This window comes from Gobius niger (genome assembly GCF_951799975.1).
Source record: "Gobius niger genome assembly, chromosome: 2".
In the NCBI taxonomy this organism is placed as follows: Eukaryota; Metazoa; Chordata; class Actinopteri; order Gobiiformes; family Gobiidae; genus Gobius; species Gobius niger.
In genome coordinates this window covers 28,171,417-28,186,779 of record NC_136853.1, presented here as the reverse complement: position 1 = coordinate 28,186,779, position 15,363 = coordinate 28,171,417, and the positions used below count along the sequence as shown (strand labels likewise).

Sequence of the window (15,363 nt, the reverse complement as noted above, 5' to 3'; positions counted from 1 at the left end):
GTCAGCCTTAACACACTCAGCAATAGCTGCCATCTCCATTCACATTATATAATCTAAAGTGCCCCCCAAGCATTTATTATATTATTTGGAATATTGGATTCTACCATTTTACGTACACGACCCAGGCCTTTTAAGATATGATGCTCTGAATTCAGTTATTTGGTCGATCCAAGAATGAACTTGCACTTGAGTAACCAAAGTGATCTGTAAGCGGTATGATATTGTGATGTTTAACCCATTTTCATTTCGTTTAAAGTTCTTCTTTTGATGGTGGCCGACCTTATTATTTCTGCAAAAGAGGGGGAAAAAGAGCAAGGAGGCAGACATCCAAAATGTTTTGCTTGCATACTAAAACCCATTCAGCCACAAGCGTTTGATTACATAACGCCCTTGAATGTTACATTAAAATAAATCAAGTGCACTCAGCTGTGCGTGGCCGCGATGTGGCAGCAGTGCCTCTTGTGGCCTGGCTAAATGCGCGCGTTTGTTCCTCGCTGCTGAAGTGGAGGGAGATGAATTCGTCTGAGAAGTCCCCAGCAGGAAAAGGCTGTTGGCCTACTTTATCTGTGTTTAAACGGGTCACTCAACGGGACGTGACTCGGTGAAAAATAAAAACACTCACACCCACAGGCGGTCAGTATAAATGCAGTTATTTTAGCCTAATAGCCCATTTCACATTTCCATCACATTGATTGTGCCTATTCGTCCTTCTGTCATTTTTCTTGACATCCCCTCCTTTCACCAGTTCTCGGGTTACCATGGTGACACGCACGAGCCTCTCTCTCTCTCTCTCTCTCTCTCTCTCTCTCTCTCTCTCTCTCTCTCTCTCTCTCTCTCTCTCTCTTCCTCTCACTCTCTCTCTCCCCCCCCTCTCTCTCTCTCTCCCTCTCTCACTACCCCTTCTCTCCCCCTCTCTCTCTCCCACTTCCCCCTCTCTCTCTCTCCGCCCTCTCTCTCACACTTCCCCTTCTCTCCCTCTGTCCCTCTCTCTCTCTGTCTCCCCCGCTCTCCCCCTCTCTCTCCCCTCTTCCCCTTCTCTCTCAAACCTCTCTTCTCTCTCTCTCTCTCTCTCTCTCTCTCTCTCTCTCTCTCTCTCTCCCTCTCTCTCTCTCCCTCTCACCCCCTTCTCTCTTCCTCTCTCTCTCTCTCTCTCTCTCTCTCCCTCTCTCTCTCTCCCTCTCACCCCCTTCTCTCTTCCTCTCTCTCTCTCTCTCTCTCTCTCTCGCTCCCCCCTCTCTCTCCCTCTCACCCCCTTCTCTCTTCCTCTCTCTCTCTCTCTCTCTCTCTCTCGCTCCCCCTTCTCTCTCCCTCTCACCCCCTTCTCTCTTCCTCCCTCTCTCCCTCTCTCTCTCTTCCCCTCTCTCTCTCTCTCTCTTTCTCTCCCTCTCTCCCTCTCACCCCCTTCTCTCTTCCTCTTTCTCTCTCTCTCTCTCTCTCTCTCTCTCTGTCTAACTCTCTGTCAATACTAAAAGCAACCGCAAGATGGAGCTAGATTATTGAAGTTGACGTTTCAGAAGCACGTTTGTTTTTTGGCAAAACAAGAGTAGCTTAATTTAGCAGGTGTCTGATCTTTGTTGTGTGCAGTCAGATTCCTCAAAATCATCTTGGGGACCAGAGGATAGGCTAAAGCTTCTACTGGATGTTTGGTTAAAAGTATATACATAACAAAATATTTAAAAAAAAGATGGTGTTTCCATGAGAAAAAATGTGTTTGTTCACCCAGTTATTCATGCATTTTAACAAGACAAGGTCTAAAAGCATATTTCAGAGCCACACGTGCAGCCCACGAATGTCAATAAGAACCCCTTCACCTTCTCCGCTTGTTCAAAATGTTCTATCCCGAGATAAGCTGAGGTTTCGCTCTCAGAGAATGATGAGTGCAATTATGATACTTTTTTCCTCCTTTTTTCAAAATTACTCCCAACCCAGCGAGCAATTCTTAAAGTTCCGGGTTCAAGGTTTGTGTTTTCTTCACTAGGTGTAATGTGTCATCTGCAAACACTGAAATGCCAGCCTTACTTAACACTGATGGTAAGTTTGGAACTATTGTGTATAAAAGCGGACCAAGGCACACCATGCTTTACAGTTGTAATAAAAATATATATTGATATGAAATAATAGTTTAATGTAAATAATGTAAACCGTAAATAATGTAAACCGTAAATAATGTAAACCGTAAGAGCCATTTAACTAGTAGTTTCCTGTGACATATTACTTTGTAATATCTCCACACAAAAACTTCAGTTTGTTCAAGTCTCTGAAAAGTCCAATAATGCAGCTCCTATAATGTTGCATCATCCGTCATTTGGGTTCATGCAATCACAGTGGATTAAATTAAAACCACAACAATATGGAAGAATTGTGTTTTTATGTATATTTTTACTCACTGCAAATGAATTTCTTTATGAGGGCCATTTCTACTACTACACTGAGTTTGTACATTTGCAGTATCCCATCCAGTCTGACTGAAGACCAGATGTCATTGCTTTTTTCTTTGCTTGTCTCTCTCCTGCATTTGCTGTTTATGTCACCAACATTGTGATCACTAAGATCGAGTGGACGATGATTCAGAACAGAGATGAGGCATGTTCAAATGTTATGTGATAAACTATATGCAGCACCAGTGGCTTTGATTTTAAGCTACAGTCAATGTTCAATGATCTTCTTTTCGTACCTTGAACCCGAGGTGACCCAGTTTGTGGATGAGCTGCTGCTGCGGGATTGAGCAGCCGTTGTGATATTTGGTTGTGGGTGGTAGGTGGCATGTGTAAGTAGCTCTATGTATTAACTAGCTCTGGGACACAGAGCCTCAGAAACATTTCACCTGCATCGCTTATGCAACCCAAAGAGTACGCCACCTACACACACCAGCATCAGGATCTTATACAATGGACACAGATAGCACGAAAAATACAACGAGAACGTTTGGGGGGAAAATACCTTATCCCAATCATTTCACGTGTCAGTTGTTTGTGAGTATTATTATTCCAAGAATACCAAGGATTTATCAGTAGAATCTGGCACGATCTGTTTAAGATCATGCCAAACTGACCACACAGCTCAGACGCCAAAAGTACCCAAAAGTACCCTCACCCATTCATCCTACAGCAGTGGTTCCAAACCTTTTTTGTCTTGCGTATCCCTTGAGTTTTTCATTCATACTTCAAGTATTACATCGAGGATCCCGTATACATTTTTACGATGTGACCAACTAAACAAAGATTATTCAGTATTTAGTGGTGTGTTCTGTTCAAATAGAGCTGGAATACTCTCAAACCTTTCAATGGAAAACATTATATGACAGTAATATTGAAATAAACAGTTTTACCTTCTTTTCGTAGTCTGAAATAATCCCAAGTATCCTCTGCTAAGTGCTCAAGGGTACCCCTGGTTGGGAAACCCTGCTCTGCTTTAGGCAGCTTTGTTTGCCAATGTTAATGTTCTGCTGTTTTCATGCCACAGTCAGCAGTAAAAGGTGAGAGGCCTCAAATGGAGACTTCTTTCAAACAAGTAAGTGGGAGGAAAAAGTTTGTGAACGCTTTGGAACGCTTTCTCACATTTCTGCCTTCATTACTAAATGTGGTCTGAGTTCCATCAAAATCATAAGAATGAATAAACAGTGTCTGCTTAAAATAATACCAAACATTTACATTTGATTATATTTTTATTGGCCATAACATGTAAACATCCACAATACAGCGTGGAAAAAGTGAATGCCCAGAAAATCTTGCTGAACTGCAGCAGTTTTGTATAGAGGAATGGTCCAAGATTCATCCTGATCATTGTGAGCGTCTAATCTGCAATGACAGGAAAGCAGTGACTGCTGCAAAAGAAGGATCAGCAGATATTTAATACAAGGGATCACTTACTTATTCCACACTGTCCACACTGAATGTCTCAGGTTTTCTGCAAGTATCTTGATAAATCTTGATATATCTTGATCTTTCTATTGATGATATCACGTTGTCCAGGCCCTGAGGCAACAAAACAGCCCCACACCATGACTCTGTTGCAGTTCCATTTTTTCTGCACGCATGACGTTGTGTGATCCTCCCCAACTATTCAACTTTGGGTCAGCAGTCTACTGAATATTTGTCCAGTAGTGCTGTGGAGCATCCAAGTGTTGAATCGTTGGGGAGGAACACGTCATGTGAGGAGAAAAAAGGTGCCAGCAGACCAACATCTTTACACTATGCTCACTGCGAAGTCTGGAGGTGGTGCGGGGCTGTTTTGTTTTCAGGGCCTGGACAACATGCAATCATCAATAGAAGGATTTATTCACAAGTTTATGAAGATATTTTTAAGAAAAACCTGAGACATTCACAACACTGTGGAGTCCCCTGTATTAAATTGCGGGCTGACTCTTCTTTTGCAGCAATAACTGCTTTTCTGTAGTTGCAGATTAGACGCTCACAATGATCAAGATGAACCTTTGACCCTTACTTATTCCACGCTCTCCTGTGAATGTTTACATGCTACGGCCAATACAAATATGATCAAATGTAATAGTTTGGGTGGTGTTAGTTCAGGCAGACACTGTTTACTCATTCTTATGATTTTGATGAAAATCAGACCACATTTAGTGACCGATTTAGGCACAAATGTGAGATATTCCACAGCGTTCACATACTGTTTTCTCCCACAGTATGTCATACGCTGGTTTACGAAGGGAGATACAGTCCTTAAAAGCTGGATGTGAGTTGAATTAAAGTGTTTTCATGTATTTTTAGTATAAGTGGAAGCCATTTGCCACTACACTGAAGTAGCCTTTTACACAGGTTGCTCACTGAATAAGCAGAGATGGTAGAGCAGCCAAAAAGAGAAGTGTTTGTATAAAATCCTTTTACATGAAGTACATATTCATAAAAACAAAACAAAGAATATACTTTGAAGCTAGATAAAGAAGACCATTTTCAAGGAAAGATGCCAGAAACTCAAACTAAAATGATGTCACAATGCCATAATTCCTATTGTCATATGTTTACAGTAGGAAGAGAGAATGATGAAAAAGCCTGTAGACTCACTCCAAAATGACTGCATTTATTAAGACGTTTCGATCCAAGTGAATCTTCCTCAGCTCACAGTAGGAAGAGAGGTAAAAGTACAGAATATATGACTCGCACTTTCCCCTCTCTGCTAACACTTATTAACACACACAAAAACTGTTCACCTTCACTTCTGCTGCTTGTTAACATATTTAAAGCTACCATGTTGTTCTGTCAATACATATATACACATATACATATAAAGTCCTAGTTTGCTCACTAACAATTGCATGAATCCTTTCGTTTAATTCTGATTGAAATTTACTGTTAGATGAAACTCCTCTGTAAAGTGATTGAATGTCCACACAAAGCTTTGTGATAAGTGAAAGGCTTTACTGCTGACTTGGAACTAGCACAATCATCATGGAAAGATAAGACAAGAAGCATGAAGTGTCATACATAACTGAGACAGTTGTTATTTACGGCACGTGAGACGACTGTCGTAAGGTCCAGTCTCTGATATGATGTACTCTTAGAACAGTTTCTACAAAATCTTACTGGAGTAGCCCTCCATGTGATTACGAGCCACCTCTGGAAATGGGACGTGATTTATTTTGCCTTTCTCTGGTGCCAGGTGCAGATTGAAGTTCATAAAGTGTGCAGCATGGAAATGCTAACAGCTCATGTTGCTGTAAAGCAGTCATGTGAACTCACATGCTTGTGCAGGTGATGATGAAATGAGCTACTGCTGACAAACGGACCTTTTGACTACAGAAACACACATCTTCACAGAGGCCTGAAAACTGGTGAAGTGTTTGGGGTCGAGTTGTCATCAGTCCATTTAAAATAGACAATGTGGAGACATTTACACAGACTCTCAGGTAATGATCAATCACAGTTACACCCTATAGCAGTGACTCTCAAGTGGTGTAGCATTGGGATCCTCCATCCTGTGATGACAAGCAGATAAAACAATTCCAACCAATAAAACAAAGCAGTAAAATCCAATTTATTATAGGTAATTGTTGATGGAGCATCGATAAAGACTATAAAGCAGATAGCATTGACAAAAACAGCAAATCGCTATTCATTTTAACAGAGAGAGGTAGTGTTTTCCTACATTCTCAGAAGAAATGTTTCTTAAATGCCTCGCAACCTACTGAAAATGGTTCCACAACACCCTTTCGGGTCCCGATCCACCTGAGAAACACTACCCAGAAGAACTTAATGATGACATAATCATAACACACCAGACACAAAAACACCAAGGACTTCTCCAACAACAATGAGGACAGTGTTTCATAGTGAAACGTACTGTGTATTGAGATTAGATCCCCTGGTATTTGAACAGAATAACTGGGTGGATGTGTGGTCAGCAGCAGAAGTAATGTATGTTATGCATCCCACTGTGGGCCCATATGGACGAGAGGTGAAACCCAATGATTGCCCCGTCCAGTGTGGAACTGTGTTTTGTGTGGAGCAGAAGGCCGTACCTGCCTCACTGCTCTCAGCCTGAATACAGTGCAGTCAGCTCAGGTAAGAGCTGGAACTCAGCGATGGAAAATGAAACAGGAGGAGACAGACAGGCCTTTAGTGCAGCACGTCAGTCTGTCTGCTCCCAGACACCGAGGCTGGGGCTAAGTGGGGCAATCGATAAAACATAGAACAAACTTAACTAATAAAAAAGTAAAAAGTAATCCTAATAAATATCACCGAAACAACCATTTTGATACTATCGTGTAAATAATGTAATGCCTTTTTGTGAGCACATAGTGGTTCACGAGAGCTTAACAAATTCTTCAAAAGAGTCATACAAGAAACACTGTAGTCGTCCATCACAGTCTAACCACAAAACGCATGAAAAATGTCACTGATAAGGAGAAGCCACTGCTGCCATCATTGGATTAGCTGTTTTTGTTTGTCTATACCTGTGTTTTCCTGGTGCATCCTCCCACAATTACCTAACACTTACCTAAACTGCACTCAGCACACTCCTACCTCGATCTCCCTACAGACCAGGCCAGCTCAACACACCAATACTTGTCTTTGTGTCTGTGCGGCTAGTACACAGTGTGGTGCTGTTGTATTCTTAGATCAGTCAGAACAGCACCTCTCTGACTCAGATTTTTCTCTTTCAGCTCAGAGCACAAGTTAAATTGTCGACACAGTATGCATTTCCTTCAATTGCAGCAGCCGCATTGCTCTGCTGTCTTTACAATCAGTGTAACACAAATCTGCAGGATAATGAAGGATTATAGATTTGTTGTAGACCTTAACCACCAAATGATTTTATTATATTTTATGCTGGGGTTGGAGCTTTAAAATAACCAGTGAATCACAACAGTAAGTCCATTGTAAAAAATGGTTGTGTTGAATAACTGCAAAGCTGGTATTTAAGAAAGAAACAGGGCAAGAGTAAACATTAACACAACCGTGTCATCTCCATTCCTTCCAAATTTATTAAAACAGAAATAAAATGAACAGTTCTTGTTGAAGCTTGCATAGGTTGAAAACTATGCATCAGCAGTAAATTACAAACCAGAAGAGATAATTAAACAATAGGCAAAATTGGGCCATGACAAAAATGATTGTTTCAACAAGGAACATGGCTTTGGCAAAAATAAAAGAGACCCAGAAAACAGAGACAGAATAATGGTTGTTTTCTTTTCTGTTGAGTGGAAACATTTCACCAGCATTAGTTATGATTCTCCTGCATTTCACCCTTTGTTTATCATGCAGACGTAAAATATTTGCTCAGTACTCATATATCTTATAGTTTCATTTATGCATTTTTCGTCGTTTACATTTTTGTATAAGTAAAGCCTCTCAGTTGAGAACTATTGTGTTTTGCACATACTGTATGAAGATAAGAAAAATAAAAACACTTTATTTGGTCCTGCTAAGTTTGTTGAAGACATGTTTTCAACTTTGGCCTACGCTAACTACTAAATACAGCTAACTATCCCAATGTTATCACAAGTTACTATTATGTGACAAAATACAGAAAACATGAAAACTGTTAGTAATTTTATTACTGCACTATTGTATCAAATGGCATGATCTTCATGGGCCACATTGCCATTGATAATGCTGATTAAAGGGATCTTTTCTTCATAACTGCGGATGAAAAAGGTTGGCACAGCAACCACAGTGAGGCATTTGATAACTTCTGTACTCATGTTATTCTCAGGTTTGCACATTGCCATTTATCTCTGGGCAGTGATCTGCTGATACTGTTGGAATGGTGCACCCACCCTTTGGGGATTGAGCAGGTGGATCTTACAATATTCACATCACAAATAATCAAGTGGCTGAAGTGACAATCTGCAGTTCCTGAGCACACCCATAATTGACTGTGTTTACAATCCATTGTGTCATTAAGCATCCTTAATTACCTTAAATTGTAAATAATTACACATAGTATTTTGATGGTCATAGTATTGCTCTCAATGACAGTATTAAAGTACATCTAAAGAGGCATTGTCTGGTCTTGAGAATTGCAATAGTCTGTCAAGACAAGCCTGCTGTGGAGCTACAAAGTCTATTTAAACTAGTTAGACTCAGCAATTTCTGTTCTTAATATAGTCAAGGTCAGAAAGGGACTAGTTTAATTTGTTCATAGTAAAAGTTTTCTAAAATGCAGAGATACAGTATATCCTCAACATCAGCAGTAGATGCATGACACGGCAGTGAAAATTCTGGCAGTTATGTTTAGAAGTCCATTATTTTGACTAAAATCATTTATTTATAATGTGAAAATCCAAGAGGATCTGACTGCAGCCCATGGAGAGTCACCAGGGCAGTGGAGCTCCACAGGAAATGATGTCACCTCCACACATTGAATTCAATGAATCTCAATAAGACGCCTTGAGTAAACATCACTTGTTTACCTTAAATCCTTTTCATGGTCCCACTGGGGGTAATACAAGTGTTAATGGAATGATTGAGGGATCTCACAATGCACAATATCCCTCTCTGCAGGTGTCGTGGCAACATGCCAGCTGCAGTGGCGCTTATGGCCTCTAGGGGCATAAGTTACTTAGTTCTAGTTTAAAGAACAACTAACCCCCAGTTAGGTTTGGTTTAGTTTGGATTAGTTTAAGCTAGCGTTGTACTGTGGAGGTGACTTCCTTTCCTGTGGAGGTGTGGAGATCCTCTGATCCATCAGCTGCAGCCAAACCCTTCTCTGATAATCTGCCTCAGGCATGACTGTTAATGCACACAAACCCTTATGCATCAAACGAACACCTAAGAAACCACCTCCAATAGCTGTGCCATGTGTCATAAATCCATGTTAAAAAGGAGTCAGGCTAAAATGTCAGAAGACAATATTTCTGTTTCAACTGTGCACCTTTATGTCAGGAGAAGACTGACTGCACTTGGGCGCTCTTTACGAGGCACTTCACTCAGTTCTAAAATGAGACAGGGTTCAAGGCACTATAAACTAATTTTAGTTAGAGCAATAAAATTTGTTTCACTATAACAACTGTCTTTTTTTTTCAAAGAAAATCTTGTCAATTAAAAAAGTGGGTCCCAACTGACAGAAAATAGTCCCATGCACACAAGCATCTCAGCCTTGAAGAAACATAAAGGAAGAAGTTGTATTTGAAGTGTTATCAATAATGATGTTGTTCTTGCATTTTATATTTTCTGAAGCAGATTTGTCCTTTAGCATTTACGTAGCTCCATCATGCACCTGATCTGTAATGAGGAAAGTCAATGACCTCCAGGCCTTTCGCAACTGCAGGTAATTTAGTACTGACATCATGCATTGAGTATACAAAGCTTTAGCTACTAAACCAAATCGCTTTGTATTTGAACATGCCATGGTCTTCAGAAAGTGTTCCTTTTTTCTTAATATGTTAACATTCAACACTTAAATGCTTCCAAACTAATTTATAAATAGCCAGTGCACTTTTGGTAAAAGCAAATCAGAGTGATCCAAGATGGTCAGATGGGAGTAAAAGATGAAATGAGGTGATGGCTTGTGCATGCCAATATAACAGGAAAGATCGTCCACATGCGTATTCCAAGCTGGATATAAAGGAGCTTTGCAAAGCAACATCCTCCATTGTGTAGCAGCAGCACAGTTTAAGTCTTCCAGAAAAAACAGCATTGGCCCTGTTAACGAGCCCAAAAAATAATCAGTATCCTGCTTTAAAAATGTACCAGTCTGAAAGAAAAATGCAGCTGTAATACAAACAAAGTCTTCCAAGCTCTTGAGTTTGATATATTTCTTGTGCCTACTATTGGATATGATAATGACCGACTTGAAGTCGTACTTAATCATTTTGAATATTGTATATCGGGGGAAAATGTGTTGATTTGTCAGATCATCTACAATAATAAAAAAAGTAGTATTTAGGGTAAAATACTCCGTTTATAACTTTACAAGCTCCACAGTGTCTTGCTTTACAATCATTGAACGATTAAATAAATGATATAAAATAAGTTTATTCAAATGTTCTAATACCTTTTGACCATTTTATAGCTATAATCTTTTTCTAACTGAAGCTTGTTGTCGTTTCCTTTTGTTTTGTTAGTAAGTCTTTGTGTGAAGATAAACTTGACCCAATGAAGAGAAGCAGCTAATATTTCTACACTATTTACAGTGGTGTCATGCGCTGCCTCACACGTCAGTGAGCAGCTTGCCTTTGCTCACACAGTTCTGGCTGGGGGCCATGCAGTTGGCAGTTCGGAGGTTGGCTTCCCTAAAGTTATCGATGCTGTTGTTCATGTCCTCGTCTATCTCCATGTACTCAGACTTACTGACCACAGAGGAGCTACGTCGGCTCGAGTTGGTCTCAGAGGCCAGGTTCTGCTGACTCACATTCAGAAACTGGGCCTGTTCCTCGCCCTCTGTCTCGCGATGGTAGAAGTAGTTAAAGTTGGACACAATGACAGGTACTGGCAGGGCAATTGTCAGTACTCCAGCTATAGCGCATAGTGAGCCCACAATCTTTCCCCCGATGGTGACGGGGTACATGTCCCCATAGCCAACTGTGGTCATGGACACCACAGCCCACCAGAACGCATCCGGGATACTGGTAAAAAATGACTCCTTTTCTTCAGCCTCAGCAAAGTAGACAGCACTGGAGAATAAAATCACACCAATGAAAAGGAAGAAAATTAGCAAACCCAGCTCTCGCATGCTGGCTTTTAATGTCTGCCCCAAAATCTGGAGGCCCTTGGAGTGTCGGGACAATTTAAAAATCCTGAAGACTCTGACCAAGCGAATGACCCTGAGTATGGCCAAAGAAGTGGCCTGTTCTCCTCCGCCCTTCGCCTCTTTGTTATCTGGATCATCAGCCAGCTCTGTTCCCAGTGTAATAAAGTATGGGATGATAGCAACTATATCAATGGAGTTCATCATGTTTTTAAAGAAGGCAGCCTTGCTGGGACATGCAAAAAATCTGACGATTAGCTCGAACGAAAACCAAATGATGCAAAGTGTCTCCACCACAAAGAAGGGGTCAGTGAGGACATTTGGATGGTAATATATGGTGGTATTCCCCACGATTCGGATTCGGTCTCTCGGGTCCTCCTTCAGTTCTGGTAACGTTTCCAAACAGAATATAACAATTGAAATCAGGATGACCATCACAGAGACTATGGCAATCCCTCGGGCTGGCCCCGAGCTCTCTGGATGTTCAAACAGGAGCCAGATCTGTCTCTGGAACTCCTTCTCTGGCAGTGGTCGCTCCTCTTCCCTAATAAAGCCTTCGTCCTCTCGAAACTTCTCCATTGCTTCTGCGCCCAGTTCATAAAACTTGATTTCTTCGGAAAACATATCAAGTGGCACATTGACCGGCCTCCTAAGCCGACCCCCTGACTGGTAATAATACAAGATGGCATCAAAACTGGGGCGATTACGGTCAAAGAAATATTCATTTCGTAGAGGGTCAAAGTAACGCATCCTCTTCTTGGGGTTCCCAAGGAGGGTGTCTGGAAACTGGGCCAGTGTCTTAAGCTGTGTCTCAAAGCGAAGCCCTGAGATGTTGATGACCACACGCTCACAGCAGTCATGCTCCTCCAGGTCATGGTCAGGGGGGTAAGGGTCCTGTGGGTGCCCTGGCAGAGTGGACGTCTCGTCCATATTCTCGGTGGACACCACGGTCATCCTTCCTGCTGCGGGCGGGACAGGAGGAGGCAGCGACGTCAAATGCACGTAGTAGATCAGAGTGAATAGGCTCCTATTGGGGCCAGGAGCTGCGCAGAGCCCCCCGGCCCATCTTCGTAATCATTATCATCTTCATAATGTTCAAGTCTTCTCAGGACTGTCCCCTGAAACAAGACAAACACTTGCTCTGACAAATATCCACAGATCTGTGTTTTGCCCCGTTTACTAGTGTCACTTAAGTTATCGCATGCATCAGAATTCATGTTTGCAGTCTCGTTGCGTCCTCTCTGCGCATTTCACAACTGCAGTATCCCCACTCAATACAGTCATTTACAAACGCGCCCATTATTAACAATTCACCTTCAGCGAACTGAATTACCTGTTTGGAGATGTGAAGAAGCAGACGTGGACACCTGGCGGACACCCACAACGACAAGGCTTTAATACTGTTATCGCTTTGCACTATTCTTAAAATATTGATGGACTATGTTGTCTTGGTCAACATCCGTATCCTCCTGGTGTTGGTTTTCAATGTCGATCCGCGCAGCCTGTGAGAGCAGGGCTCTGAACCGCAGATTGTCAGCAAAAACCTGGGCTGACAGTGAGACCCGAGCATGTTGAAAATAACAGGAGAGGGGAACGCTAAGTTGCAGCACAGGTGCAGATGGTGAGCGCTGGCAGGAGGCGTTGCAGCATCAGCAAAAAAGCCCGCGACAACCACCGCGTTGAGGAAAAATTACAAAATGTGGAGTCTTTGGAGGGGGAAAAGGTGTCTGAGGATTCCGCAGTGACAGCGAGCGGAGAAGAGCGGGTCCGTCTCGGGAAATTTGGAAGCATATTGCAGGATTAGCTCCAGAGGAGGGGAAGAAGTGAGAGTGGACCAGGGAGGGGTTGGCGCGCGGAAGGAGGAGGGGGGGTTCGACGCAATGCAGACAGACTGTAAAACACACTTAATACTACAGTAGGCTGCTGCGGCGTATCAAATCTATAACAATATCAGGGCAAAACATTTAATTAGCCCCGAGTTCATCAAAATACGCGATTGTTCAACGCAGACGATGATTTTCTTTGTTTGCTCAGCGGCCGCAGTAGCTCTATTAGGCCCAAAGACCGACAGATGGCCTAAAATCAAAGTTGGTTATGCCTGCGCCTCCTCTCAGTCGGGATGAAAGGAATAATTTGGCTAAAGAGCACTTGCGTTGTTTTCAACAGAACCTTATCGATTGTGTCAAAACAAAAAGCCTAAAAACAAAGACATTGAGCTGATTTGCCATGTTGTTGCCCTGCTCTATCAATACTGTCATCTGCAGAACATATAGGCCTAATAGAGTTTCCAGGGTGGCAAAATACCCTTCTTGGATAAATGAGCAAATTGGCCCTAGGATCTCATGGGTGACCACCTCAAATGGTAGGACAATTGTGACAAGTTGTGATGTGGTGGGACATTAAGGGACAGACTTGAGAAAGTGAAGATCAGATGCACAGAAGCGGATAGCAATAGGTCACAACATATTAAAGTTAGGGCAATCAATATAACTACATTTTGAACATCTTATTTGGTGACATTGAAAAGGGAGGACATTAAATTAATGGGACAGGAGAACAAAGGCTGTGCAGTACAACCAAATCAACTAGAGACAAGTGGTCATCCTACTTACAGACCTATGTAGCCTACGTTACAGGTTAGAGTTTATGCTATCGAGGCTATTTTGTCACTGTAATGTCTCACGGCTTGTGAACTGTCAGTGGGGATGTTCTGTACAACTGAGAAATGCGAACAAATTCCAGAACACTAAATTCACTCTGAATATGGTGTCAGTTCACAGAGCCATGTGAATGATAAAAGTGTTAGTGAGCTGAGGAACTGAGCTTGTGGACACATACAGTGAACATATGGGCATTGTACTGCATACTATGTATATCTCTCTCATGTTCAGCCTTGAGGTCTGAAGGAGACCTGATCAACCATGCATATTCAGACAATCTGCACACATGTCATATCCTCTGATGAGCCTCGACCCATATGTTTCTATAACCTTTGGCCTGAGAGATTTAAAGGGCAATATGTAATCCACTTTGACTTTGTTGAGTGATGTATTTTGTGGTATAGGCAGGGTCTAGCAGCCAAGCATGAGTCACTAGAATTTAACATTGTTTCCCAGTGCTGACTTTATTGTGATTTATTTGTAATATTCAGGATTGAAATACAATTTTGCACATTTATCTAAATGTGTGACTTTAGGTTTAGGAAACAGGCGGGAAAATAATATCTGGACTTTGAAAAAGGTGCAACATAAAGTCCACCTGATGTGACAAGAGCATAAATCTGCATCCTACTGTGCGACAGTGGCATTTAGTGTTTTATCTCATGTTAGGTGATATGTACAGGGTGCTGCCATACAAAGGGCTTCTGCTACAGCTAACTGTTGGAGGGTCATGTTACAACTGTTTATCCTGCTTTGAAACTGAAGATGGAAGACAAAACCTAGTGTAAAATGCCTTTCAAAAGCAAGCTGAATGTTTTATGTGCACTTGAACTTTTAAGACGGCTTTTACCTGTCTCCTTTATCAGCGTCCGAGCTAATCAGCAGCAGCTATTGCAAAATCCAGGCTTCTAAAGGTTTCCATCTCTGCACAATATATGGGGAAAATACTGCCTAAACATTTGAAATTGAAATTTAGTTGTTCCCCAAAGAAATATGATGGAAATACAATTCAAAGTAAATTTGATAGTCCCAGTCAATCTCATTGCCTATACAGCTAATCTCTAGTTTGCCCACCTCTCCTACTTCATGTCCACCGACCGAAATACTGCCCCTACAAAGCCAAGTTTGTTGGCTGTTGTTATGAGAGGCATGAGTTGGTGATCTGATTATATATGAGGTATGAGTTTTCCTTACTGTACTGCTGTAGCAATAATGCAACTGTGGTGATTTAAGGGCCGATCTTACTGGTTTGGAGACTATTTGGAGACTCGACATGTCTCCGAGACGTATCCTGGAGATAAGGTGAGTCTCCAGGTAGTGTCTGTGAAAACGAACATGTTTTATTTCAGCTTTTTCAAGTCTTCACCCAGTCTCCATGTCCACGCGGTCTCAAGCAGTTGTGTCGCAAACTCTATTTGTTGTCCAAAGAGACTCCATACATCTCTTTGAGATCTCCTTGGTATCTGACATTGCAGGGTCGTCACAGAAACGTCTCACTAACATTACCAGACAGTGTAGACCTCTCGGAGACCATGTGGAGACTCAGCTGAAA

General features: G+C 41.8%; 1 protein-coding gene across 1 annotated transcript; it reads right to left on the bottom strand.

The window, feature by feature from the left end:
• Nucleotides 1–8,989: 8,989 nt before the first annotated feature.
• On the bottom strand, nucleotides 8,990–13,004 carry kcna1b (potassium voltage-gated channel, shaker-related subfamily, member 1b). The gene is made up of 2 exons (XM_079551533.1): nucleotides 12,485–13,004; nucleotides 8,990–12,269 (listed from the first exon to the last, which is right to left on the bottom strand). Exon 2 carries the CDS (start codon nucleotides 12,103–12,105, stop codon nucleotides 10,615–10,617), a length of 1,491 nt encoding a protein of 496 aa, XP_079407659.1. The 5' UTR covers nucleotides 12,106–12,269; nucleotides 12,485–13,004; the 3' UTR covers nucleotides 8,990–10,614.
• Between the last annotated feature and the right edge of the window lie 2,359 nt (nucleotides 13,005–15,363).

What these genes read in the sequence shown, in the direction of transcription:
- kcna1b (XM_079551533.1), bottom strand. Translation starts at nt 12,105, where the DNA reads ATGACCGTGGTGTCCACCGAGAATATGGACGAGACGTCCACTCTGCCA.